At 40.5% G+C, this 27,450-nt stretch overlaps 1 protein-coding gene and 1 long non-coding RNA gene across 7 annotated transcripts in view; one reads left to right on the top strand and one right to left on the bottom strand.

Annotated features, from left to right (window-relative positions):
* Positions 1-8,511, bottom strand: part of LOC309345310 — an 89,615-nt gene extending 81,104 nt beyond the window's left edge. The window contains exon 1 of the long non-coding RNA XR_014158176.1: positions 8,121-8,511. This is a non-coding gene — a long non-coding RNA (uncharacterized lncRNA). The remainder of the gene's footprint in view (positions 1-8,120) is intronic.
* LOC309345255 (phosphatidylinositol 3-kinase regulatory subunit gamma) overlaps positions 1-27,450 on the top strand; it is a 252,879-nt gene that overhangs the window by 195,227 nt on the left and 30,202 nt on the right. For 2 of the 6 annotated variants that reach the window (XM_081868240.1, XM_081868239.1), the window contains exon 1: positions 8,739-9,501. The exons of the other annotated variants lie outside the window; for them this stretch is intronic. In XM_081868240.1, coding sequence (XP_081724366.1) covers positions 9,396-9,501 — 106 coding nt within the window. In that variant the 5' untranslated portion in view covers positions 8,739-9,395. Of the gene's footprint in view, positions 1-8,738; positions 9,502-27,450 lie in introns of those variants that run through there. 6 annotated transcript variants of the gene reach the window in all.

Genomic DNA, 27,450 nt, shown 5'->3' with positions numbered 1-27,450 from the left:
CTTGTGCAAGTGATATTGTTCCTTTTAAAGGTGGCCAGTCATCTTTATGTATTATGGAGAGTGTTTGGGAAAGGGGATGGCAGCACTCACCGTTGGAAAAAGAACACTCTGCCACTGCCATCACTTTGCTGCACACCAGCCAGCGGCAATTTGGGAGTCTGATAAATTCCAGTGAAACTATGTCAAGGAGGGCCACAAATCAAGTTAAGTGAACAGGCTTGAAATCATCTAGGCTACTCACTTGATAGGAATATGTCCCATTGAACTCAGTAGGGGTTACTTCTAAGTAGACATCTATAGGATTTACACTATTAGCACCTGTTTTGACTAAGGGTTTGTTTTCCCATTTCATTTGCCTTTATGAACAATGTGTGGCTGTTTCTCATTTTATTATACAATCTGCAGTCACAAAATATATGGGTACTTCACTATGTAAATACAGTTCTCTCTGTGCTGGGTGGCTAACAGGGCATGGTAACATTTCATTTGAAGCTTGGAGCAGAGTGAATAAGTAGGACTGCCATCTTTATTTAAATCTGCCAAAAGGGAAAAAAAAGGAAGTAATAGAGTCACTCCAAAACTTGGCTATTGCCATTCTGTTGATAAGCCATGACAAAGGCAGGCAGCTATCTCTTACTTGCTTGTGCTCCTCACCACTACCACTGACAAGACAACCATGGATGGCACTGTTGGGGACTGCAGCTAGAACTGCGGTTGCCGAATGAGAATAAAAAAGAAAGCTTTTTCCACATATCCTTAACAGCTCAGACATGCAACGCAGAGCTTGTTCCCACAGAATCTGCTTCGTCCTCTCTCTCCTTACTTCCCAATGTTCCTTTGCAGTGCCACCACTGCAAACAGAAATATAATACAGTATTGGAAGATCTGGACAATTGTTGCTGTACTGCTTTGAAAATTTCCACTGGGGATGCTTAACAGTCCAGGCTTACTTTCACATTCAGAGTCTGATAGCCATATTTGTACACAGGAAGGAAATTTATCTGAGATCAGATCAGTTTGGTCTGGTCCTGAGGGAATTTTGCTTTCCTCTGTGGCGTGTAAAATGGTTTGTCTACTTGGTGGGTCAAAGTTAGAGTATTTTTACTGCAGCACCACTGTGAATGTAAGGCAGATTGTGCTGGAGTTTTTCAGAGAACAGGAAAGGGAGAGAGTTGAGGAGATCATGACTGGACTGTGTGTGTATGTCTATCAAAGAGATGGTGAATATATTGCATATATGTATACATATTCACACACTCATACTAATGCATAATATTTGCAAACACGTAGGCTGACCAAATTTTGATTAATTGCATAAGGAGATTAATTTTAACATCTCTCCATTTTTTCTCACTGGAGTGGTACATGCTCTGGTTATTTCCCGCTTGGATTACTGCAGTGCGCTCTACGTGGGGCTACCTTTGAAGGTGACTCGGAAACTACAACTAATCCAAAATGCCTGCCACAACTAATCCAAAATGACTGGTCACTGGGAGTGGCCACCAAGACCATATAACACCAATCCTAAAGGATCTTCACTAGCTCCCAGTACATTTCTGAGCACAATTCAAAGTGTTGGTACTGATCTTTAAAGCCCTAAAAGGCCTCAGCCATCATTCAGCTCCATCATTCAGCCTAGACACTGAGGTCCACTTCCTAGGGTCTTCTGGCGGTTCCCTCATTGTGAGAAATGAAGTTACAGGGAACCAGGCATAGGGCCTTCTTGGCAGTGGCGCTCCCTCTGTGGAACACCCTCCCATGAAATATCAGGGGGATCAAAAATGAAACAACTTTTAGAAAACATCTGAAGGCAGCCCTGTTCAGAGAAATTTTTAATGTCTGGCATTTTATTATTTTTTATATTTTTCTGGAAGCCGCCTACAGTGGTCAGATGGGTGGGGTATTATTATTATTATTATTATTATTATTATTATTATTATTATGTCTCCATGGTGGGAAATGTCACTTTGGGGGGAAATGGATACAAATGAGGAAGGAGAGAGCGGCATTCAATATAAAGATAATGTTTCATTACCCACCACCTCCCCAAGAGGTTAAATGAGCTGCCCACTGAGATCAGCTATCCCAGTTCTAGCTCTGAGGTTTTAAATGGGTTTCAGCAGGGTAGGACTCAGGGCTATTCAGATTTGCATTGTTGAATAAAGCTTGATCGACCTTCCACCTTTGCAAAATTGCAAAGGGTACAACCCATGTTCTGCAAGCTGTGCCATTTATGCCAAGGAACCCAATCTGGAAATGAAAGGACTTTTGCTCTCTTTTGTGCTCAAGAGGGGCTACACAACCCGTATCTTCTCCTATCAAATGTGTACTTCTGCTATGGGCTCTGTCTTGATATTCTTCCACCAGTGCTAGGTGAACTGCAATCTCCATGGAAGTGGTGATTCACCACATACTCTCTCCCTATATAGCTGTAGAAGCATGTTGGAGACTAAATCAGGTCGCTGGTTATCACGTTTTCATAGCATTGCCCAAAAGAAACCCAGCAGATTGGCTCAAATGGCTTTTCTGTGTTCAGCATATTCGGCTGGAAGCTCTTCTGGCTTTTTCCAAAACACATGAAAACACTCGGGTCTTTAATATTTAATCCTGCCTCAAAGTACAAATTGTCAAACGCAAGGAAATGAAAGAGAGTTTATAGCAGTTGACAATGTGAACCTTTGTTGCATTGGCGAGCAGGCAGAGTGTTGGTTTCTAAACTTTCTAGTGTTTTAAGATTGTCATCATATTATCACCTTTATTATATGGGACCAAAGATCATGGGACCCATGAAATACTGCTTGGGCTAAGAGGGAATATGGCATGTTTGGGCTGTGTGTAGGACACATGGAGACAACCCTCTATTAATCTGAACATTGTGCAAAATTATCTGGCCTAGCTATCTATGTACAGTATCTATATATAATGGAATTGATGGCGGGGGTTTAATTACAATAAAATAAACTTGGGTATACCTTTCTGCATTTAGTTGCAATTAATACATACAAGTGGGACCTGCATCAAAATCTTGTAGTGTGGAGTGCCCCTTTTCAGAATGCCACATGCTTTATTCCATCCTCCTCCACACTCCATTAGTCAAGATTATTTGCCAATAGAGCATACTCAGTCTGTGGGCTTCTTTGCCACCCTCCCTTAAGTTTTGTTTTTAAATGGGGTTGGGGGTTTTTTTGTACTTCTGAAAACTATTTCTGAGTAGACATGGTTAGGATGACACATGGTTCCTACACACATTTACACTGAATGTCAATGTCATTGCATTAAATCGGGGTGGGGAACCTGTCACCCAACAGGAATTGCTAGACTCCACTGGCCATCATTCCTGACCTTTGGTAATGTTTGCAGCGGGGCTGGATGGAAATTGGAATCAACAAGATCTGGAGGGGACCCCCCCCCCCGCAGTGTCTCATAATATTCTTCTGGGATTCACTGTTTCTGTTAGAGGGTGTTGAACAGAAACATACTGAAATAATTTCTAATATTTTTTATTTAAAATGTTAAAAGAAAGGGGGCATATATTCCTATCATAGATTAATCAGAGAATGAATGTGAATATAAAATTAATTTATCTAGAGTGAATTACAGTACTTGAATGAAAGCTACGCTTTTATGCAGCGCTCTCTCTCCCTCAAGGAATCTGGTTACTGTAGCAGCAGCTTTCTTTCAATTACTTCCTATAGAAATTATTCAAGCAGCAGCAGTAAACTTAAAAATCTCTATGGCCATACTTCTGTAAAGCGAATGTAGGCTTCTAATTATTCAACACCATTTTATTCATTTTTAGTATTCACCAAAACCCCCATCAGCAGGGGGATTGGTTAACTGGCACAAATATTGTATCATCTGAATGTATAATATGTGTTGCTATGGATGGAGAAATTATCAATTGTTTGGTTTTCAGAGCAATGAAAAACACCTTTAAAAGAAGAAAAGCAGTCTCTTTCAACACTGCTTCCAATGTTACATTTGAAGCTGTGGTTTAATTAAGCTCTGTGTCTCAAGATGTGTGCTGAGTTCACGGAGGAAGGGTTACATCATGAACATTCATCAAAACTGTGAAAGTTGTGAAGAGAATCAGTGACATTTTACAGGCAGAAATGTCTTTTTCCGTGAAATAGATAGGTATATAACAATTCTGATGTCAAATTTGTGTGTAACTTCAAGCATCTATGAGCTCCCCCACATCACCATTTGACATCAAATTAATTCCACCCATCACCATTCAAGTAAATGTGTCCTTCCAAGCCGTGCTCCTGTGACCCTGCCATTGTTTTAAAATTTCTAGAAGACTCTTGCTTTCTTTACTTAAAGAGATACTCCTTTTCTCTCAAAAGCTGAACTTTGTTGAGGCCTATCTATTACACTGACTAAAGGTAGTTTCAAACATCTCGTTGAAAAATTATTGCAAAGTGCTGTTTCTAGTTTTCTTGGCTTGCAGCCTGACTACAGCATCACATTACCTCTGGTTTTGGGTCAGCTGCAACAAGTACAGTAGTGCTGCATAAGCTGCAAATTGTCCTGAGCCTCCTTCCTCAGAAGCAAGCTATATTGAACTCAGGGGGACTTACTTTGGTGTAAAAAGACTCAGCATCTGGTTATGAGGAAGCACAACAATGTAATTTAAAGGTGTGTGAGAGAGACTGCAATTCTTGACTTTCTAAGATATCATCCATCCCACAGAATGCAGTAAGCTTTACTTCTGAGTGAACATGACTAGGATCATGCTGACAGTCATTGGAGTAAATCTCAATTCATATCATCTGGACCTGTATAATAGATATTTAAGACAGAGGCAGCTAACTTGTCGCCCTCCAGATGTTGCCCGCCCAACTCTGTAGCCAATGGTCAGGTATAATGGGAGTTGCTGTAGGCAAGCATCGGCAAGGCCAAAAGTTAGCTATTCCTGATTTAGATGCAGCGAAAAGTACAATCTCTGCCCCCTTTTAATATTTGTTTCTCGGTTTCTGAAGGTTGCTCTTATTACTTCGCTATCTGTACAATTGACAGATGCTATTTCTCAGCTGTGGCCAGGCATCTCTTTAGATCTGACGTTCATTCAAAAGGAGTGATTAAATAGGAACATGTACTTATAAAGTGCCTTAAGAGTATCTGACTAGAACTGAACTCATTATTACTATTATTTGTAAAGTCACTCGAAATCTTTTGAGTTGTACGTTGAAGTGTTAAGTTCCAGCTCGCTTCCATCTCTCAAAACAGCTGGAAAGGGCACCGGGGTTACTGGGCTGAACGCCAAAACAAGAAAGCAAAGCGGGTAAGGGAGCAGAGCAGCGGACGTTGTGTGCAGTTTTATCCACGGTGCGTTTGAAACCATAGCTCTCCTTAATGCTGCGTGTTGCCTCTCAATTATTTTCGAATATTCTGTATGGGACGGCTAGATCTTGAGACATCTCCAGCCGACCCAGGAGGTGCCCAGATTTCATCGGTGGCATTCGTAATGCATCACTTGTGTCTATTGTTCATGTGAGTAGTAAAACACCATTTAGCGAAAGGAAGAAGCGGGGGGGGGGGTGGAGTCTGATGGGGAAGAACGGAGGTGGGCACTGCAAGCTCTTTCATTCTCCACTCCAGCTCCCCCTCCCTTTACCCTCTTTTCTTTGTCCCGCTTAGTAACTGGGGCTCCCAGCCAATCGCCATCCGGCCGGCTGGATTTCTTTCCTTCCTATTGGGTAGTTCTGCCGAGGGCCGTTCAGCCAATCCTCAAGCTCGATGCTTCCTCTCAGACAAAAGACAAGCAAAGCGGCTCTCGCAAACTGGGCTAACTAATCCGAGCTCTCCTCCCCACCCCCGCCACTTTCTACCCGCCTGCCGAGCTGGCGTGTATCCTGGCAGCAAGCCAGAGACGTAATATGCGACTTCTTGCCTTAAATAAGGAGAGGAAAGGTAGAATTGTACGCCTATATTTTACACTGGCAACAAATAACACTGTTTCTGCAGCTATCCCAATCAAAGCACTCAGGACCTCTCGTGCCACAAAGTTCAGAAACATACCTAGACCATTTATTTGTCTTGTCACTTTGTCACCTGCTTCAATAACTTGCCTTCATTTCTGGCAGGATAAAGAAGCTCAGCCTTTGAACAAAATATGCAAACTCCTGTTCCCAAAACTCTAAACCAGTTACGGTAGTTCTGTCTTTGAAGACAGAGACACTGAAGAATATCCTAAAATTACTTCACCATTTTCACATGTGCAAAACTTAAGCTGACTCATCAAGATAACATGGGTAGCTCCAAGCACAAAGCATGTTTTAACTAGGAAAGTGAATGTAATGGTCTTGTCTATACATTAAACCTCAGTTTGTAATTAAAAACAATGGTTGCTAGATGGAGGCAGTGGCTTCTCCACAGATGTGAAATCAGGGAATGGTTGGCTATAGCTTCCCCAATATATGTACACAACATGAACATGCAGCAATAAGGAATGTGTGCAGTCATCAGATATGGTAGTGTACAGTTTTTTCCAATATGATATCCCTAAGGACAACAAACAATGTTGTATGGCTAGGATATTTAATCACAAATATAATTGTGAATTACCATTCACATAGGTAGATGCTGCTTAAAACCAAGTTTTCTCTGAGAGTATTCATTGATTCCACATGTGCATAGTATATTACAAACATTTGGAACCAGATTATCTAGATTACCCTGAATATTATGGGATAACTCCTTCAAAATGTTAAGGACTGTGTGAACACCAGTTTCTGTGAATAACTATCACACATGAACATGTTAGATTTTGAATACTGTAGTTAGGGAGGTGGGAGCAGAAATAGTACTGCAGCCTAGCATTTTACAATCAGTATTTGGCAAGGATGGGCAACAGACCCAGGTTGTTTCAGACTTCACACGTAAGACCTGATCCTAACTAGACAGGTTAAAACATACATGTTAAAAGTATTAGATGAGCAGCTAATTCTATGGGAGTCACTGTCTCACATGTCCTGCCAACAAACTACACAACATGAATTTTACAATAACAGTTCCTCCATCATGAAATGTATATAAAATAACATTGATTAAGCACTCTTCCAAATATTACATCACACCGAGGCACAAACACCGCATCACCCACAATCTGCCACATACACAAATCTGGCTGCAGTCCTATGACTTCATACTTGGAGGAGTAAGCCCCTGTGACTCCTAAGTAAACATGGCCACAATTGGATTGCATGGTCACAAACTTTCAGTCAGTTGCACATAATTAGCCACACCACATTATATGCACCATGCCCATTTGATTAAACACTTCCCATACACTCTGTCACAGATGTTGTAATATTCACCTATAGAAATTTCACTGAGTTTAATAGAGTGACTGGAGCATATTGCTTCTTATGCATGTAACAAATGTACACAATCAACCAGAATTAGATGTGCTTAGCCACTGCTATATAGAAGGCACAGATAAACTAGGCTTGGTACAGTTTCTCTCTCTCTCTCTCTCTCTCTCACACACACACACACACTCCTATTTTCAGGGTTCCCTCCCCCAGTACATGCAGCACCCTACGTTTTTGTTCCCTTTGCTTCCAGTAGCCAACCCAATTCATGCACATGTAGAAAAAATTGCTGTGCAGGACCAAGAATGCATGCACTGATTCCTTGCTTCCATTCAAATTAAGTTTTTATAATGTATTGGATACTAAAACAGTTATGACTCTTATATCCAAGCTGGCCATTTCACATCCCCACAAGTTCAACCATTGTATATGTGCCCATTCACAACTCTCCATAAACCAGATCATGTACACATGACTGGAGTCTCCACATCCCACCAAATTTGGAGTAATCCCATTGGAGACACTGGAACTGCTCTGTAGTTGATGGGCTGCTGATTATGGCTTCAGTTATGTTCATACACACTTAGCATATTATATGGCTGCACATCAGCACAGTGAAACACCATGCACACATTAAGTCAGACAGTGTCAGTTTCACACGCATCACACATTAAAATATATAGTCCTTTCGCACAACACAACCGCATTATCCACAAACGTTCATCGTCCCAGTGCAAGCAAATCCAAAGATGGACCATACCAACAAAAAATGTAGGAAGTATGTGGTCAACGGTAACATACCGCTTACTCTCCTGTGCGTTAACCCATGTCAGTCAGCAAGTAAGCACATACTTTCTTGTGCATCGTCTCCTGTGTGCCGTTTGGGAGGGAAAGGGGGATATAGACGGGGCGGGGGGAGTCGATCCTATCTCTGAATGGTCTCTGATGCTGGCGATTTACCTCTGTGCACCGGGGTCTACATTCACAGGGTGCAGGCGAGCGACTGGGCGGCCCGGGGGGGGGGCACCTATCCATCTTTTGCTGCTCCAGCGGGAGGCTATCTACCTCATATCGCTACACTGCCCACCCCACCCTCTGCTACTTTCAGTATGTGTGTGGACTCTCAGAAGAGAGGTGGAGGTAAAGTTGGAAGCAGAGTCTCCCCGGCTCCCGGCTTCGGTTTCTTCGCACGTCCAGACGACGTAGGTGAAATACCCTTTCAGCGCAAGCATGAAAGGGTTAACCGAAGTGGGGGCGGGGTTCTTTCCCCCCCCCCGCGCGCGCGCTCTGCCCCTCACCCACTTCTTTCCCCCCCCCCTCGGGTAGGCGGAGCTTCATCCCCGGCATAGAGGCGGTTGGCGGTGGTTGGGGCCTCCTCAGAGCCTCTTTAAAATGAATCCGAGTGGGGTTGGGAATAGCCGAGCACCAGAAAGCGCGCGGGGGCCGACGCTGGGCTTGTGCGCGGCGGGAAGCAGGTCGGGAGCTGCTGCTGCTGCTGCTGCCTGCAGCAGTGAGCGCTGGGCTTCGAGGGGGGCGGCGGTGCTGCTGGACTGGCGGCGCTGGGCTTTGCCCTGAGGCGACAGAGAGAAGGGAGACGTTCCCCTTCACTGGCGCACACTCGCTTTGGGAGAAGAGCAGAAGGATTGTTAATATTTTAATATATATTTTTAGAGCGACATTCAGTTTCCTCAAACTTTTCTTTTTAACCAACACAAAACAAAACAAAAATTCTCCTTCTGCCTCCACGCACACGCTTTTTTTTTTTTTGCATATTTCGACTAAGTGGCTTCTTTCCACCCTCAGTATCCTCGAAGCAAGGAGGGAATTAAAAAGAGAGAGAGAGAGAGAGAGAGAACATTTCTTTTGGTCCCTCTCGCTTCCTGAGAGGGGAGTGGTTTTCCTGAAGAGGAAGCCATCGAGTTATTCTTAAATAAAGTTTCTCTTCCACTCACCCCCTTTTTTTGTACGTGCTATGGGCGGTTAAGCTTTATTTTGTGGTGTGCTGTTCTATTTATTTAAAAGAAACGAGCTCACAAAGAGGGATCCCAGAGATCGCCCATCTGCCTGTTTGTCACAATGTACAATACAGTGTGGGATATGGATCGCGATGACACGGACTGGAGGGAGGTGATGATGCCATATTCAACTGAGCTGATATTTTATATCGAAATGGACCCACCAGGTAAGAAGCAACACCTACTTGGTTAAAAAAAAAGTTTAATTGTGTTTAGGTTTACAATCGTGGTGGTTCTTAAGTGTCGGGCATCTGTATTAAAAGTTTATTGTTCTTCCCTCCAATGGGACAGGCTTTGGTTCTTCTCTCGTTTTCTCTCCTGGAGAAGCAAAGAACTGTACTTGGAGGGGTGTAAACTTTTGCTCTTACTGTGTTCCGCTGTGCCCATTAAGCGAGTCATTTTCATAAGGCTCGTTTTTGTTAAGAATCGAGAGCTACCTGCTATTAGGCTGCAGAATCCAAAACACACGTTTTCCTTTCCCTTTCCTCCTATTGTAAGTTCTTTGTACCGTGTATCTGTATTCATAATCTCACCTAAACTCATCTATTTAAAAATGTTATCTTTATCACTTTCTGACACTAAATGTTTGGTTAATGTTTTTGGTCCTGATGTTTTTGAAATGATTCTTTTAGCTTTTGATTCTATGTTGGCTTCTGTAAGAAAACTTGCAGCCCAGTCCTTTGCTTGTGTGCTCAGGAATAAAATTACACAGATTTCATTTCAGCTTCCTATCATAATAAGCATGCATAGGATTGTAGCTTAAGTACTATGCATTATTCCCAGTGCTGAGAGGTATTGTCCCTACTTTGTTCTGGCGTAGGACTTCTTTTGTTTCTGGAGAGGAATGAGATGTGAGAAGAGTCAGAAGTTAGGTGAATCAGAAAAGGAAGCTGGATCCATTTGACATCACTCCTAGTGAAATTATAGTGGTTGGTGTTTGAAATTGCTGCAGGCTTGTGATTCCTAAAACCGTGCTGGTGATGGTTTTAATAAGGAAAAAAGCTACATTACATTTTGGTTAAATTTAATTTGAGATTCTTGTGAGTTCTGTTTTATTTTATTTTATTTTATGAAGTTCGGAAAATACACTCCCTTCCATTACTTCAGAGTTCTGGTTGTCATGCAGATATGTGATTCTTTGTGACCTAAGGTGTTTAGGCTGTGCCAGCTGAATAATAGAAGTAAAAGTAACCTCAGAGATAATCCAGCTCAGCCAGATACAATAGCATGGTTTCTTGGACTTTATCCACACCAATGATGCTCATTCATGCTTCTCTTAAATCTCCAGAGTGTTCCATAACTTCTTAAGAAAAATTATCCAAGAGTCTTGTCGCATTTGAAATACTAACAAATTTATTATGGCATAAGCTTTCATGGACTCAGGCATACTTTGTCAGCTTGAGTTCACAAAAGCTTATGCCATAATAAATCTGTTAGTAAGGTGCCACAAGATTATTTTGCAAGAGACTAATATGGCTACTCCTCTGGAAATTCTTCAGAAAACTTATTGCTGAATGCATATTGATATTAGCAGCTTCAAACATCAACCAGAAGTCTGTGAAACTGCAGTTTAAATACTTTTTTAAAAAGTTCAGTCCTATCTCTTGGTGCATGTAGCAACCATTCTCTGTTTCGTTTATGATAGCAGTTTTCAATAATCCAGAGAACTATCTTATTTCCTCTTAGGTTGCAATCTTCTACTCACTTACCTGGAAGTAAATTACATTGAACTCAATAGGACTTACTCCCAAGTAGGGAAAGGATTGAGCTGTATAATCTCTAAGCAAATCATGTCCAGGTTTTTTTTAGTACCTCCTATGTTGTCATGACCTTCTAATGGCTATCATATTTATTTTCTGAATTGCTGAAGCATAAGTTAAATTAAAAGTTGGTAATGAAAACTGTGAACATTTCCTGTGAGGAAGACTGAAATCTGATCAGGGCTATATGCTATGTGCACAACAGAGAAAAAAGAAAATTCTGTACTTTGAATAAACTATGCAAATGAAGCAAACTGGTATAGGTCTACTTTGCATAGTTGTGAACCCAACACTAAGGCTTTCAAGGATTTATAATGTTTGCTAAAGAGAGAGAACATAGAAGCTGGGGATGGAGGGTGACATTAAAATTAGTAATAAGACGATAGTAGGAACATGATAAGGTTAATAATACAGTAGTTATACAGTAGATATAAGGAGGGGAGCATATCCAAAGCATTAGACCTCTCCTCATATCCATTCAGATTTCTGATACTTCATCAGACAGTTAAACTTTTTATCAACCACCATGAAATCTGGGAACTTGATCCGGTGTAAAAAGAAAATTAAAACTGACCTTCTCTGCGGATCTGATGTGTGTATAAAATAGCATGCAGTCCTTAATACATAGTTATTTGTACTTTTATGATTTGGTTAGCTAGCTGAAATAATAAATAAATAAATAAATAAATAAATAAATAAATAAATGTATATGATCACGTGTGCATATCTATCTCATTTTAAGCTTTTTAACTTGTAGAATATATTTTAAATTCTATTTTTGTTACACATTTCTGTTGTCAGTATCTGTTTAGTATCTGTATATCTGTTCCATGTAGCCTTTTAAATTTTGAGTTGTTTTTGGATTGTATTCAGGAGAATGCTACAGTAGATACTGGCCATCCTATTCCAATAGATTGAATTACATTAGATACATTTATCAAAGAACATTTGTGGGACCCCAGAATTTTCCATTCTTGTTCATTATGTTCCACAGTATTTCCAGGAAAAGTGCTTATAGGTTATGTTGGAATGCTTTCTCTAAGACTTCAAGTATGTCTCTTGACCCAACCAGGAACTCTACACCCTGTATTTGAAAACCATTGGCGTTCACTCAATTTTTAAAGAGACTTTCCTAGGTAGTATAGTGCAGGCAAATTCACGAATATGGAAGGAAGACCTTCATGACTCTTACCTCCCCACAAACTTTCAGAGTGCTTAGATGTGAGAGAGATATCAGAAGCAAGTGTAAGGAAAGAAAAACGGTTCAGAAGTGATAAGTCTGGCTATTGCTAAAAATTGAATTTTCAAATGTAAAGAATGCCAATGCAATAAATCTTGTCAATTTAATATCCAAACTAGATGAACATTGTTTCATTTTCACCAAAATGTTTATTATAATAGTTGTCATTATTGAGTTCCTTTACAGAACAACCATGTTAATGCAGTATAGCACTGAATTGATGCAGGCCTCTTAATAGCTGTTTCCAGGATTTTGTTTGAATAACTTTTGGGGTGTATGAGTAACCTACTACATCTAGTGTTGATCAAGTATCTCTATTCACTTCAGTAGCCCGCTGCTAGCATAAATGATTTAAGAATAATAGTCTAGATTGCTGCTAGTTTACTAAATCATAGTTTTGTAGTGCAATTTATGGGTGTCAGTCTTAGTCTTCAGTTGTCTAAATATTTCATATTGATAGATTAAAGGCATAGTTGGCTTGGCAGTTGGGTGAAATCTGCATGTCTTCCTCATGAGGAACTTGGATCTGGAAGTAACGATATTAAGCAACGGGCAAGCATTGGATATTTAGTGGAATAGGTTTGTTTTTCTTATGATGGTCAAAAGCCAGACTTCTACAATATGCTTTTAAAATTATTAAATATATATAGCTAAATCTTACAATGAAAATAAAAAAATAGAAAGGGAAGATAATTTTTACCCCATTATGACTCATTTAGACATAATTGAAAATTGTATATGGGTACTTTATCAATGAGCTCTTACACTTATCAGAGTATATTTAAATAGAGGTACATACCATGCATGGTTTCTCTGGAAAGCTCATGTACATACTGAGGGCTCTTTCTTTCTTTCTTTCTTTCTTTCTTTCTTTCTTTCTTTCTTTCTTCCCCCCCCCCCCTGTATGTATGTATGTATATATTTGTAGGAGCATAGGAAGCTGCCTTATATCAAGTAAGGCCACTGGTCAGTCTTGCTCAGAATTGTCTACCAGTGACTGGCAACAGCTCTCTCTCTTCATTCCGGAGGCTTTCCTAGCTTTGTCTGGAGATGCCAGGTTTAAACCCAGGACCTTTTGAATGCAAAGTGTGTGTTCTGAGGTACAGTCTTCATGTATGATAAAAGGAATAGCTCCCTTGCTCTGCTAGCATTTAATAAGACATCACTGGCATAATGTATCAGCATTGTTAATGTGGTCTGTGGCAGTGCACATTAGTTGAGTGAGTAGATTACATCATCTCCAGTGGCAGTGAAGCACAGTTGTGGAATGTTCAGTAGCTTAGAAACCTATTACCTATTATATGTGAGAATGTATAAATAGGCAAATTGGTCTGCAAAGTTTTAGATCATGTTTTTTCTTAACTAAGTTTAAAACACTTGCCAAGAACACATTAATAACAATTTAAAAACCGTTTTCAATTGTTAATGGCAACAATTTTCAGCACTTTTGTCTAGGGAGAGCTTTTGTGTTGCTTAGGAGTGCTAGAACATTATTTTATGGACTACATTGCCCCAGCTGTTCAGCCTTAGCAGAAAATTAACTTCTAGCCAAAGTGTAAGATTTTATACGTGTGTCTTGTGCTGATATCAAGTTGCTGAAGCAAGTTCTTTAAAGATGCAGTAGAAATAGACTATATAAATTCAGAAATACATTAGTGACAGAACTTTATGAATATGAAACTTTATATTACCTCTTCAATCAATTATTGAAGGAATACAAAAGTGTATCTTCCCAGGGTGAAAAAAAATAGTCATGTAGGTTGGATTGTCCTGAAATCCATCATAATTATTGAATACTTATTAATTGGATGTTAGTCAATTAGATTGACATTGTTGAAATTGGTTTCCCCCCCTTTAAATTTACTGTGCTTCAAAGGTATAAGCTGTGAAGCAATATTCTGTATTCTCAAACACGCCCCCCCCACACACTTTGCAGTTAGTTGTCAAATAAGCTCACTTGACAGTGTTATTCCAAAGTGGAGAGGAGCAGGTTTATAAATTCTTGAAAATATTGTTAATGTTTAGCTTTTTAAAATATGATCCTGCAACATCTGAGACTTTGTAAACATTCCCAGTGAGCTATTGCTTTTAACATGAAGTGCTGCAGTAACAAACTTTGCATTAATGGATTATATTATGTTGAATCTGATTTTGGAATGGGTCCTTCTAAAGTACATTGACATCAGTTCCTTTTTGACTGTCCATTGAATTATACAACTTGCACTTTTTCTTGACTAGCAAGGATTTGAAAGAATATGTGCTTTCCTTGTCTTCATTTCTGTAGGGTGTTGCCTGCTTAAAGTATTTCCAACATGCAAATGATAATTTTTGTTGTTGGAAATCTTACGCAAAGGGGAAGGGCGGTAGCTCAGTGGTAGAGCATCTGCTTTGCATTCAAAAGGTTCCAGGTTTAATCTCTAGTATCTCTGTGTAGGGCTGGAAGATACCGCTATGTGAAACCCTGAAGAGCCACTGCTAGTCAGTGTAGAGAATACTGAACTTGATAGACCATTGGTCTCACTCGTCGTAACTCAGCTACCTGTGTTCTAATGTATAAAAATTAAATGGTCACACACTAAACCACATTTGGTCACAGCTTCTGAGTGTATGCACTCAGCATAAAAGATACATCTTGAATTGTCTCATAATCATTTGTATATATGTGTGCTTATGCATGTGCATGTACACCAATGTTATTACAGAGCGATCCAGGCAACTCTACTGCCGAGGACCTCTCCTTGTCCCCTTCCATGGGTCGTTTTCCCTCTTAATAGCAAAGTGTTTATCCAAGGACTAAATGTGGAGCAGTTTGCATGGATTTGTAAGTAAGCAAGTGACACAAAAATTACCACAAGGAGAAAAAGAAGCAAAACAAAGTGCAGGCACATAGGCAGCTTTCGTGCACTAATTTATATTATCCAGTGTCCCTGAAGGCATAACATAAAAAGGGCTCTCTCCCCCCCCCCCCTTCTTAAGATGCTCGCAACAGAGGGGCATCTACTCTGGTGCATCGGAGACTTAGGAAGTGACACAAGAGTGCAGGAATGGGCAACTTGTAGTACAAGGTCAAGAGAAAAATCTTAGAGGTGCCATAGGTAGGATTTTCTTCATTCTTATGAGTCGTATCATATTGGTAAGGAAAAGGGAACTCTTTTCTCAGAACGGCTGTGATTCTGTAAGGTCTGTTGCCTCTTGTTGCACCCGTCTCCCCCACATGTCTAGCATAAGGTGTCTGAATTATTTTGCTCATTATTTTTCTCTTGCCAACAAGTGCTTCTCACATGGGTCATTTCGTTAGATTTTTTTTTATTTGCTCCTTTCAGGCCGTAGTATAAGAGGATTTCCTTAGATGAGGCAGCTATGACTTAGCTACTGTTGAGACTTGCAAGCACATCTCTAGCCCCTCCTGGAGCCATTGCCCATATGTAAGTGAAAAGTCTGAATGTAGGGCTTTTCCATTGAGCATCCTAGTGACCGGGGAGTGCAAATGCTGGGGGGGTTGCCTTTCAATATTCTCAAATGCCATAGAACTAGTTCTGTGTGCCACATCTGGTCCATGGACTACTAATTGATCATCTAGAGGCCATCTGATTAAAGCTGGAAGCAGAGGAAATATGTGATGTGTCGATTAGTACTTAGAGGGTTCTGCTCTGGAACCCCTTGGGTTAGACTCGGCAACTTTCATATTCTGTTTGTACTTGATTCTATGAGTTGTAGGAGGAATAGTTGAGTCTTAGCTGTTTTATCTCTTTAATACTGAAAATAAGAGTGCTAGGGTATATTTATATTGTAGAAGGAACTGTCGAATGCTGAAGAAAACAACAGACTTCAGAACTTAAAATGCCATGGGCTCCTTAACAAAACTTAATTCGAGTCATGAAGGCCTATCAGTTATGGTACTTCATCTTTCCTTTCTGTTGGGGTTTAAGAGAGTATAGTGGGGAGTGTCTGCACATTTCACCAGAACCCCTCTGATACGGCAGAAATGAATGGAAGGGTCACTAAATACTTTGTACCTCTCAAATCAGGGATGCTATAGGATGGGACACCCTATCTCTGATGCTGCTTTGAAATTATGCACATGCTGGGGTAGAAATTGCAGTAACATCTCTGTGCTGCATTGCGGGCCTCCTGGCTCAGTTGCACATCAGCAAAAAAGATCATATGGATGAGTTGCACATCAATGTGCCGTTGCTCTTAAAATGGATATGTATTTCTGCACTTATATAACTTGGCCTAAGTGAATATTTATTTTTTTACTAAGTTCTCAACTGCTTGTTCTTTAAAAGTTAGCAATGGTATATTCCATTTGATATGTGATAAACTAATGTGTTTGATAGTTCTACTTCCTTATCTTTGAGGTTTCAAATGGCAGAATCAAAGCTGGTACATTGTACTTTTCAGGCTTAAGCTCATAGTAATGTAATAGCTATGTGTATTCTGTTGGTTAAATAGAACATTCATAAGTGCATGTGTTTCTGAAAAAAATAATGTTGTTGCAGTAAGAACCTCTTCACATGTTTACTTAAAACAGTCTTCACAAGCCTGGTGCCTTCCATGGCAGTGCTGACTGGAGCTAATGGGACTTATAGTCCGAAACATCCGGAGAGCACCTGGTTAGTGGAGTCTGACTTTAAATGTTTTGCGTTGCCTCACTGTACCTTGCTATCAATTAAGCTTACAAAGCTTACAGCAGGGATGGATAACTTGTTTCAGCCTTAGGGCCAGATTTGACTCTGCGCAACTTTCATGGGTCTGCATTCCAACCTCTGAAAGAAAAAAAGAAAAGTATCTACCTATTTTCCCTCCCTCCATTGCCAAACACACTGCACAAGGCATGCAACACACAGTATTCCGTACGTACCAAACAAACACTCAGCCACACACACAGAGGGTCATTTAGTCTCGCAGACTGGACATATAGACACACAGGCAGGGTGTGTGCACACACATACTCAGCATTTCCAACCCTTACTCTCCATTGCTACGGTGAAGGTGACTGGAAAGCTCTCCCTCTTTCTTTCCTTTAAAGAGGATCTTTAAAGCACAGGCATCTTATCTCCCAATTATAGCATTAAATAGCACAGTGCTAAGATGGGTTGGGCAATGGGAAATACTGCCTTTTATTTATAAGGAGGAGGCAGAAAGCTTATTTCTGATCTTAGTGCTATTGTGTTTAATGCCAAGATCATCCCTCTAACTGCTTTTTAAGGGTTAAGGGTTTTTAAGGTTAAGCCCTACAGTATCTGATCTAATTAATAGATTCTAATAATCAGAATATAGTACAGGGATCAGCAACCTTTTTGGACCCATGAGCAGATTTGTAAATCAGATAAACTGTTGTTGGCACCACATGTGAAGGACGTTGAAGTCGTGCGTCCGCTCTTAAAGAAAACATCATTAGATCCTTTAGATCTATCCAGTTATTGCCCGGTTTTGAATCTATCGTACCTGGGTAAGGTAATTGAGAGAGCGGATGCTGAACAGCTTGGTAGGTTTCTGGAGGAAATATCGGCTTTGGATCCATTTCAGTCTGGCTTTCGCCCTGATTATGGGACCGAGATGGCTCTGGTCGCCCTAACAGGCGATCTCCGTAGACAGCTGGATCAAGGTGGGTCGGGACTTCTGATTCTTCTAGATTTGTCAGCAGCCTTCAGTGTGGTCAATCATGAACTTTTGGACCACCGCCTTGCCGACATCGGCATTCAGGGCACAGTCAGACAATGACTGCGCTCCTTTAACTCAGGTCGGGGACAGAGGGTGGTGCTAGGGAAGGAGTTGTCATCGCGGCATTCCTTGGTGTGTGGAGTGCCTCAGGGCGCAATCCTTTCCCCAATGTTTTTTAATATCTTTATGCACCCCCTTGCCCAGATTGTCCAGAACTTTGGGCTGGGTTGTCATCAATATGCTGATGACACCCAGCTTTATCTGTTGATGGATGGCCATCCTGACTTGGCCCCGGACACACTGACCAGATGCTTGAAAGCTGTGGCTGGATGGCTGCGTGGGAGCAGGTTGAAGTTAAATCCTTCAACAACAGATGTCCTCTGGCTGGGTCGGGACGACATGGGGTTGGGGGGCCAACTCCCATCTCTTGCAGGGGCTCAATTAGTGCCAGTGCCTTTTGTCAAGAGTTTGGGTGTAACCTTCAACGCCTCCCTCTCTATGGAGGCGCAGCTTGCAGCTACAGCAAAGGCGGCATTTTTCCATCTCTGCCGTATTAAGCAGTTGGTCCCTTACCTTTCTCACCCTGATCTGGCCACAGTGATCCATGCAATGGTCACCTCCAGGCTTGATTACTACAATTCGCTCTACGCAGGGCTGCCCTTGAAGCTGACTCAGAAACTCCAGTAGGTGCAGAATGCCACAGCGAGACTCCATATGGGGTCCTCGCCTCAGGATCACATTCATCCAGTGCTTTACCAGCTGCACTGGCTCCTGGTGGAGTACAGGGTCAGGTTCAAGGTGCTGGTTTTGACCTTTAAAGCCCTATGCAGCCTAGGACTCTTGTACCTATGGGACCACCTCTCCTGGTATGCCCCATGGAGGACCTTAAGGTCCATAAATAACAACACTTTGGAAGTCCCAAGCCCCAAGGAGGTTAGATTGGCCTCAACCAGGGCCAGGGCCTTTTCAGCTCTGGCCCCGGCCTGGTGGAACGCCCTACTGCAGGAGATAAGGGCTCTGTGGGATTTGACATCTTTCCGCAGGGCCTGCAAGACAGAGCTGTTGCGCCTGGCCTTTGGGCTGGGCTCAGTCTGATCCCCCCTTTCTCCCCCCCCCCCTTTTCCTTTTTTTATGGAACCCCTTATATGGGATTTTGTATATAAATTTTCCCTCGGCTCTTTTTGCTGGCCCATGTAGGACCAGCATGGTGAATATTTGATGTTTCCTCCCCTTATGATCTTGATTTATGGGCTACCACATTGAAGCCTGGGGGTAAAGCATTCCATTGTTTTATTTTAAGCCTAATTTCAGTTGGGGGATGGGGCCCTGTGAGCATCAAAGAAAGCCTCCATGGGCACTTGTGTATCTATGAGCATCCATATTGGTGACCCATGATATAATAGATGTGCCAGTTGAGCCATTAGTCATGGTAAAGTGACTAATGACATGGGATAATTGGCAGGTGGGTGGGGCTTGCTCAGACAGGCCTGGTTGGCCAGATTAAGATTAAAAATATATTTTCTAGAAGTAGCAAAACAATGTAAACAGAACATGAAAATGAGTAGAAAATAAATACAAAAATACCTTGCATTATACCTCCTCTTGCTATGTCGCTGAAAATCCCTTTTCTGAAGACCAATAAAGAAGTGCCTATACATATTGATAGAGAATGCATTCCATAGCCAGCGGTTACAGATTTAGGTTACAAGTTAGGACACAAAATGAATATATGTACACTTATGTTTGTAGTATCTCTTCAGTCATCTGCATGTAGCAGAGAATTGTGTGTGTGTGGTGAAATAGGTATGTTTAGCTATTTTAGTGGCACTCCTGATCTTTAATATAAGTTTCTTAACTGAGTGAAATTAACCATTTGTGACACATTCAAAACCACTAACAGGTATACCCGCGTTAAGGCAGCCAGTCATGTTTGGTACTTTACATGTTGTAAAGCTTTAAAATAAAATGAGAAGTAGCAGGTTATAGCAAAGGTCTGTGGTGAGTTAAGTGGTCTTATGCTGGAAACAGTTTTCTGACTTCATCTGCATAAAAAGTTAAACTGAGCTACCTACAGTAGTTGTGGAGTTTTATTTGGGGACATATAAATATATTAGGTAAGGGGTTGCCAATGTAGTGCTCACCACTAAGGCCTCCATTGGCACCCATGGGCAGGGCCCCAGACTTTAAGCTTTCATAAAAAAAGTAAGTCTCTAGCCCTCTAGAAAGAAAGCTATGAAGCAAAATGTGGAGGTACCTTTCCAAGTATTTGCTAAATACGTGCCCCCATACCTTTACATACACACTTCAAACCAGCAGTGACAGTAGTGTTATAGCAGATCCCATTCATATGTGATCACTTCAGAAGGTTAAACTTGTTTAAATAGGCTTACATGTTTTTCAGAAAAGTGACAAGTTTTGAGAACAGTATGGTTTCCCATGTCCTTGGCCCATTCTATCATAAAGATTTCCTTGATATTACTGCATTACTGTGATGTTTGTATACATATTTTATAACTGATGTTGTCCAAACCATTACTTTGAGGTTTCATTTTTGGATGGTAGCACAGCTTGCCTGGTATATTCAAACTTACAGGAGGAAGAGTTACATTTTGTTAGAGGGAAAATAAGAGAAACTAACAAGGGCTGTAAATGTAGAATAAATAATTAAATTCTGGAAATCATGGGTTGTATCCATCTGTGTTGCACAGATGGGGGGGCAGTGGACAAATAGTGAAAAATTGCTTCCATCCCTTTTCTTACAACGGAAGCTTTATTGTCAGTTGAGCAATGCTGTTGAATACATGCAACCCCTTATCTACACGTCTAAATGACGTAAATTGTTGGCAAACTAGTTTGAAAAGCAGGATATAAACAACTTAAATAAAAATCAAGTTATTGAGAGTTTTTCTCTCTGGCTAAAAAGAATGTAAATCCTGTTTAGAACTCCTTAAGCTGAGTTTGGGCAGCTGCTAGTGCTGGGCCTGAAGCTTCAGCTTCTCAGGCAGAGAGCACAAATTCTTACTCAAGTGTGACATGGACATCATAGAGCTCCTTCAACCCTCTCTGATAATAGCAAGCCCTTCTGCTTGAGAAATATCAGGGGACTTCCTGCTATAAGGTGTATTCTGGTTGTGATTTCTGTAGCAGTCTTACATTAAGGAAGTTAGTTTTGGTGCATGAGTGCAATAGAAAAGTACGCTACTTATTGAAATGTTTGGTACAACAGAGGAGACGGTAGCTGTGTGGTTAGCCAGCCACCTACTTGGTTGGCGCAAGTGGATTAGTGAGTGTCAGCACCCCTTAACCCTGTAAAGCAGAGAGAGGTAGCTACAATAGTGCTGCAGCATTCTTCCTGCACACTGGGAAAAATAATGCTGCAGTGCTGTTATTTTTGCCTATGTCACTCGGGAGGGGGGTAGCAGAGCAGAGGGAAGAGCCAGTATGTACAGTAGCAGTTAATATCGCAGCACTCTGCTATGATACTAACTTGACTCCTGATGGCCGGGTACTGCAGAAGGAAAGGAGACCTGGCTGGAAGGAGTGATGAAGTACTATTGGAGCAAATGTTGGCGGCAAAAGACTGAGAGATGAAGCTGCAGCAGTGATGCCCCAGTATTCCATCACTGCAAAAAGTGTTATGGAGATGGGAGGAAAGTGTATTTTTCCTAAATTTTTTATAGAATAATGTGCAAAACAAAATAAAATGCACAGAATAGAAAGGAAGAAATTGTGGTTTTATTAAAGATTTTCAGAGTCAACTGAAATAAAGAAGGATTCTGGGTAACTGCAAATTAATGAGACCATTGAAACTGTTCTCTTGAGGTACAACAACTGTAGTTCTTTGGCCTCATTATTATGCCTTTCTGTAGCAACATTTTGCTTCTTGTTCTGAAAATGTTTATAGAGCTATCACTTAAGAGAACTAGAATATGGCTTGTACGTATAACATATTATTTTGTAACTTGTAATAATTGCTTTTTTAAAAAGTGCTATATTAGCACTGCAGCAAATAGCAGACTTTCATTTATATGCATGTGACTAAATGCTGTAGGCTTCACTTCCATGCACACTTATCTGGTGGGATTACTGATTGTGTATATGATGGTTGGTGGTGAATCTCCTTGACATAAGGTGCATTACTTTATTTTTAAATAAACACGTCTTCTGCACAGCTCTTCAAATAGCTACCGTACTTTATCTTTGGGAAACTAAGGGTGCCTATGGGATGCATATAAGGGTGCAGATCTGGAGGAAGAGGCTGAATGGAATCCACAGCAGTCTTGCCACTCAAGCTAAGCGCCAAATTATAAATTACTCAGGAGGTCTACTATTGGCTCTCCCAATGTTTTCTTTACAAATGAAATGCCATAATGTGTTGTCCATTTGATTATAGCAGTGTGTGCATTTAACAATTCTGCATGCCACTAAGCCTTCCAAAATGAATGTCCCAATTTAGATTGCTCCTCCCCAAGCACCCCTGCTGAGGTAGAGAGGAAAATGAAGTAACATGCAGTTTTGCCCTTATAGGCTTACAATTTCTAAAGATACAGGCCTCTATCTAGCATCCAGGTTATTTCTTTCCTCAGGGAAAAAAAAGGCAGTAGAGACTAATTAGTATTATTCTAGATACTCCGGTATCTCCTCTTCCTCATTCTCCAAGGACTTGCCGCTTTACATGAAAACAAATTACAGCATCGTTCAATAGAGATAGAGAGTGTAAATTCTAACTGACATGTAAAGAAAATGCTATTTCTTATGGCTGCTGTAAAAATTGGTTAGTTTTATAGATCTTGGGTTCATAGTCTACATGTAGTATTATCAAATTCTTCATCACCTTTGCTGCCATTCTGGTCAGACACTTGTAGAAGAATGGAGTAACATTCAGTAAGAACAGAACTGAATCATCCCCACCAAATGCTCCTTTCAGTTGCAAAAAATATAAAAAAATCAAAGCAATGGAAAGAACCCAGCTTGATTTATCTTAGAGGGACACAGAAATAAAAGGGAATGGTTTTGTTTATGTAATGAAGAAAATGTGCTTCCCTGCTGGAAAATTAACTTTAAGATAAGTGTTCAACCTGATAACTGGATTCCATCCAGTTAGTCTGCCTGTAACCATCTGATCTCTTTATTTAATACTAATATGAGGACTTTCTCTCCAGCTTCATGTTGTTCTGAAGGCAGCCCTGTTTAGGGAAGTCTTTAATGTTTTAAGTTTTATTCTGTTTTTAGTGTTCTGTTGGTAGCCGCCCAGAGTAGCCGGGGAAACCCAGTCAGATGGGTGGGGTATAAATAATAATAAAATTATTATTATTATTATTATTATTATTATTATTATTATTACTACTACTATTAAATTTCTTGCATCCTGGGCTTTAACTTTTCTCCTCAGACACATTCTGATTCTCAAAAGTCCAGAAAGCATCAAAGACTTTCAAAATTATGCATATAGCACCAAGAGAGCTAGGTCTTGGTATTCTAACATTTTTTCTTTAGGTGAGAAAAACTATGACACTGTATGGCATTCTACAAATTGAAAACAACTGACAGACCTTTGCTGCAATCCTATATATTTATAGGATTGAGCTGGGAATAAGCTCAACTGAACATACTGTAACTTCTTGCCAGGGCGGGGGGACGGATAAGTATAGAATTGCTCTGTAAGAATGCTCCCATCCCCTAATGCATTCACACAGATATAGCAAGGGGATTTGCCTGTTTTGTGTTGTTCTTATTGAACTGGCTGGTTGTGTCTTTTGATGGGAGATACACCAAGGCTAGTTGCACATGATTACAACTAGAATGTACCTGTGAGTCTTACTTCCTGAGTGGTTTGGGCTGCTGCTGCTGATTTTATTTTTATTATTAGAATTTATATACCACCCTAGACCCAGAGGTCTCAGGTCAGTTCACAGAATAAAATCAAAATATAAAATCACAAAATACATAATCAAAATAAAAACAACAACCCAATAATCCCCCCCCCCCACACACATTTTAAAAAGCATATAAAGCACACAGCACTTTGGCCCTCTTGGAAACATGGTTACTTACGGTATGTTGTAGATATTATTATAGGTTGGGGGGAACCCCCCTAAACAATAGAAAATAATAAATGGTAAGATTTTGACTATTTGGGATATAATGGGGAAATACAAGCTGCATAGGAATTCCTCGGCAAAATGCAAAATGATGTGGCCAAGCTAAGGCCATTGCCAATGCAAGAGAACTGTCCTTGCCTCCTGCCCTGAGGTGTGAACAGACATAGGGGATTTGGAAAGTTGCCAGGGTAAGTGGGCGTGATGTCATAGGAAGAGTGGTGCCTTTGGCATGAAGCTTAGAGTAGCTGAAAAAAAGCACAAAACAATCTTGGTTGGCTGGCTGAAGGCAGGTAAGGAGTGATTCCTTGGACTCCAGTGCTACACTGCTGTGGGGAGCAAGCCCCTCTTAACATGACCATGTGGTAGGATAGCTCTGGATTCCCCCCATCTAAATTCAGGTGTAAATATGTAAATAAATCATATTTATTAAAGCTATGAGAGCCTCTGCCACATCTTCAGTTCTCCAAAGGAACACAAGACTCTGGTTGAGGGCCAAGACCCCTAGAATCCTGTGCACGGCTTGCAGGGATTGGGGTGGCCTGTAACAATATTAACACTTGAGCATGTATGGTACTAATAAGTTGATATCTTCACACAAAGATGGAGAAATTAAAAAACAGCCATATTTAAATTTCCTTTGTGAAAGCACTGATACAGCTTAGTACTGATTTTACTCTGCCTAATGCTTATTTGGCTCAACAAACTGGAATTTCCATGAAAGTGGCATCTTTTGTGTGGTTGGTGATATCTGTCAAGTTTTGTGCCTTGGTGTTTGAACTAGTAAAAGAATGCCTGGCACCTGTTGATCAGCTTTAGGATTTGAATTGCTTTTCTGGTACAGCCAATGCTAAATTACTGGGATGAAGTACAGAAGACCTGTCACCTTTTTAAAAAAGCTATAATTCCTTCAATTCAGTTTTGGTGAGTTTTATTACTAGAGATTAACAAAGCTACAGCACATATTGTTATCCCAAATTAAACATTACATTTTAGATTCTTCTAGAGAAGAACTGCTCCCTCTTAGAATGGGAAGAACATGTGGGTGGTGGTCTGAGTCCCCATTTTTTGGATCTTAACACAGAATTATTATTAGATAATACTTCCTACTGAAACAGCTGTAGACATTTAGGGTGAGATGTCTTCGTCAACTTAGCATTACTACCTGGCATGAGTCTTGGTTTTGGAGTGCAGGATTTAGGGTGCAAGAAAAGGAATTACAGTAGTACCTCCTGTTGTGTAACCCTTTGGTTGGGTTCTTCAGGATGCGAAAATGGCAAACCCGGAAGTATTTGACTGGGTTTCGCCCCACACGCATGCACAGAAGCAGTCCTCAGGTTGCAGAAACCTCAGGATCCGACTGAACCTCCAGAATGAATCCCGTCCGCAACCGGAGGTACCATTGTACATAAAACCATTGAAGTTGCCGTGTTTGGATGCATGTACAAAATTAAACTGGGATTTGAATATGCTTGTTCCAAGGGGCAAATTATATTTCTGTTCACACATATTCATCTTAAAGCTACATCCTGCTTCAAAAAAAAATCTTTGATCTGATCTGCTCAGTCCATCTAACCTTTATATTATGCAAAATCTTATTCTAAAGGAGCCTCAGCTATTCAGCACCCCAGGAAAATCATCCTTGCTGTGACGACTGCTTCATGATGTCACTGTGCTTTTAGACAAAGGTTGAGAAGGCATGTGAACAGTTGCTGGTCAGTGCTTTAGTACTACTGAATCCTGTGTACTTACTCAGATATGATCAGAAGAGATACCAAGCTGATAGTTTTCATAATAAACGGTCTAATGTTTTTTCATCTTGCAGATGTTCTAAAGCAAGGCTGCAAGCATATTTCTTTTCTGCAGATAATTGCATTTAGTGATACAGACCCTAGCTTATGAAATGTACTGTAATAAATTACTACTTCAGATACTACAGAACCTCTTGTCTTTTCATTTAAAGAACCATCTAGGCACAAAACTGACAAGTAATATGGGAGATAGTAAAGTTTTCACCACCTTGGGAGCTTTCTTGTACCATTCTAATGTATTAGGGCAGTTCTCAAAATTTTTATTTATTTATTTAATTAATTTCTATACCGCCCTATACCCGAAGGTCTCAGGGCATGAATTCAAATCTGAAACTAATACTGTTAGTTTGGAAACAAGTGGGAGGAGGCAGAAATGGGCATAACAAAACACCACTGTGAATTGTTGCACAATGTTTTCCAGAGATCCACAACCAATAACACTATATTAAGTGAGATAAGCTCTTAGATGTAGCATAGCCATGCCCGGTACAGTTAGAAGCCCAAATAGATATTTCTTGAGTTAAGGAGGCTTGCTGTGCCAGTGCTTTAAGAATCTACTCCAAAAAAAATGCATATATTAAGTTAAATTAACTGGACCCTCTTTTATATTGTAATCAAATGCTACAATCAGACATGCTGGCTAAACAAGAAATAGTCATTTGATGTAATACTGCACAAATGCTTTCAGTTCCCGTGTGTTTTGCTTATGCTATGAAAAAGATCTGAATAACAGCCAGGCTTTATGTTTCCAGAAATGGGGATCAGCCATTGCCTGTGTATCTCAGGATTCTAGGTGTAACCTGATACCTGCGGTACCTAGCTGCAAGTAATTGCCATTTTACGGAATCATAGGATCATAGAATTGTAGAGTTATATTGGAGCTAAAATATCCACCTTAAGTTTCATATTTATTTTTAAATTCCCCTGCCCTGGTCTTTCTCATCCCCTGCCTTATATAATAGCTAACCTGACAGATAAGATAACTTCTGGAAAAATATTCTGTGAGATTTTTGTTGGTCCTAATAAAAAGTATTACCCAACAGTGGATTTTGGAGTCTTAACTGTTGAAAATAATGTAAATTGCATTAGAAAGAATGTAACTGAATTGCTTCCACTGTCTTGTTATGGATGAGTCATGTCTTTTTCTTTTCATTGCCTTACACATGACTCTGAAGCTTCAATTTGTAGTGTATTTTGAGACATAAAATGTCTTCACACAGAGAGAGGTTTGGAATTTTGTGAAGGAGAAAAGGAAAATCATTTGCAAAAGCTGAGCAGCTATACTGAAAGTACCTGCTAGAAACTCCACAGATACAGTCTATGTACTGACGTCACCAACGTATGATCTCAGTACTGTGCTTTCATTGGCTGAAGTGCTGTTTCCTTTCAGAGTCCAGTTTCTCAAATCCCAATCAGAGTTAGCTGAATTCTGAATGCAGGTTGGTCGGTGGTGCTGGCTTAGAGTGGGAGTAGGGTTACTAATAAGCAGGCTTTCGAGAAACCATTCCACTGTGAGAAATGGTGTTTATCTTTGCCTTTG

Source organism: Podarcis erhardii, assembly GCF_964252035.2.
Source record: "Podarcis erhardii genome assembly, chromosome: 6".
NCBI classification, from domain to species: domain Eukaryota; kingdom Metazoa; phylum Chordata; class Lepidosauria; order Squamata; family Lacertidae; genus Podarcis; species Podarcis erhardii.
This window is presented reverse-complemented; position numbering and strand designations above follow the sequence as displayed.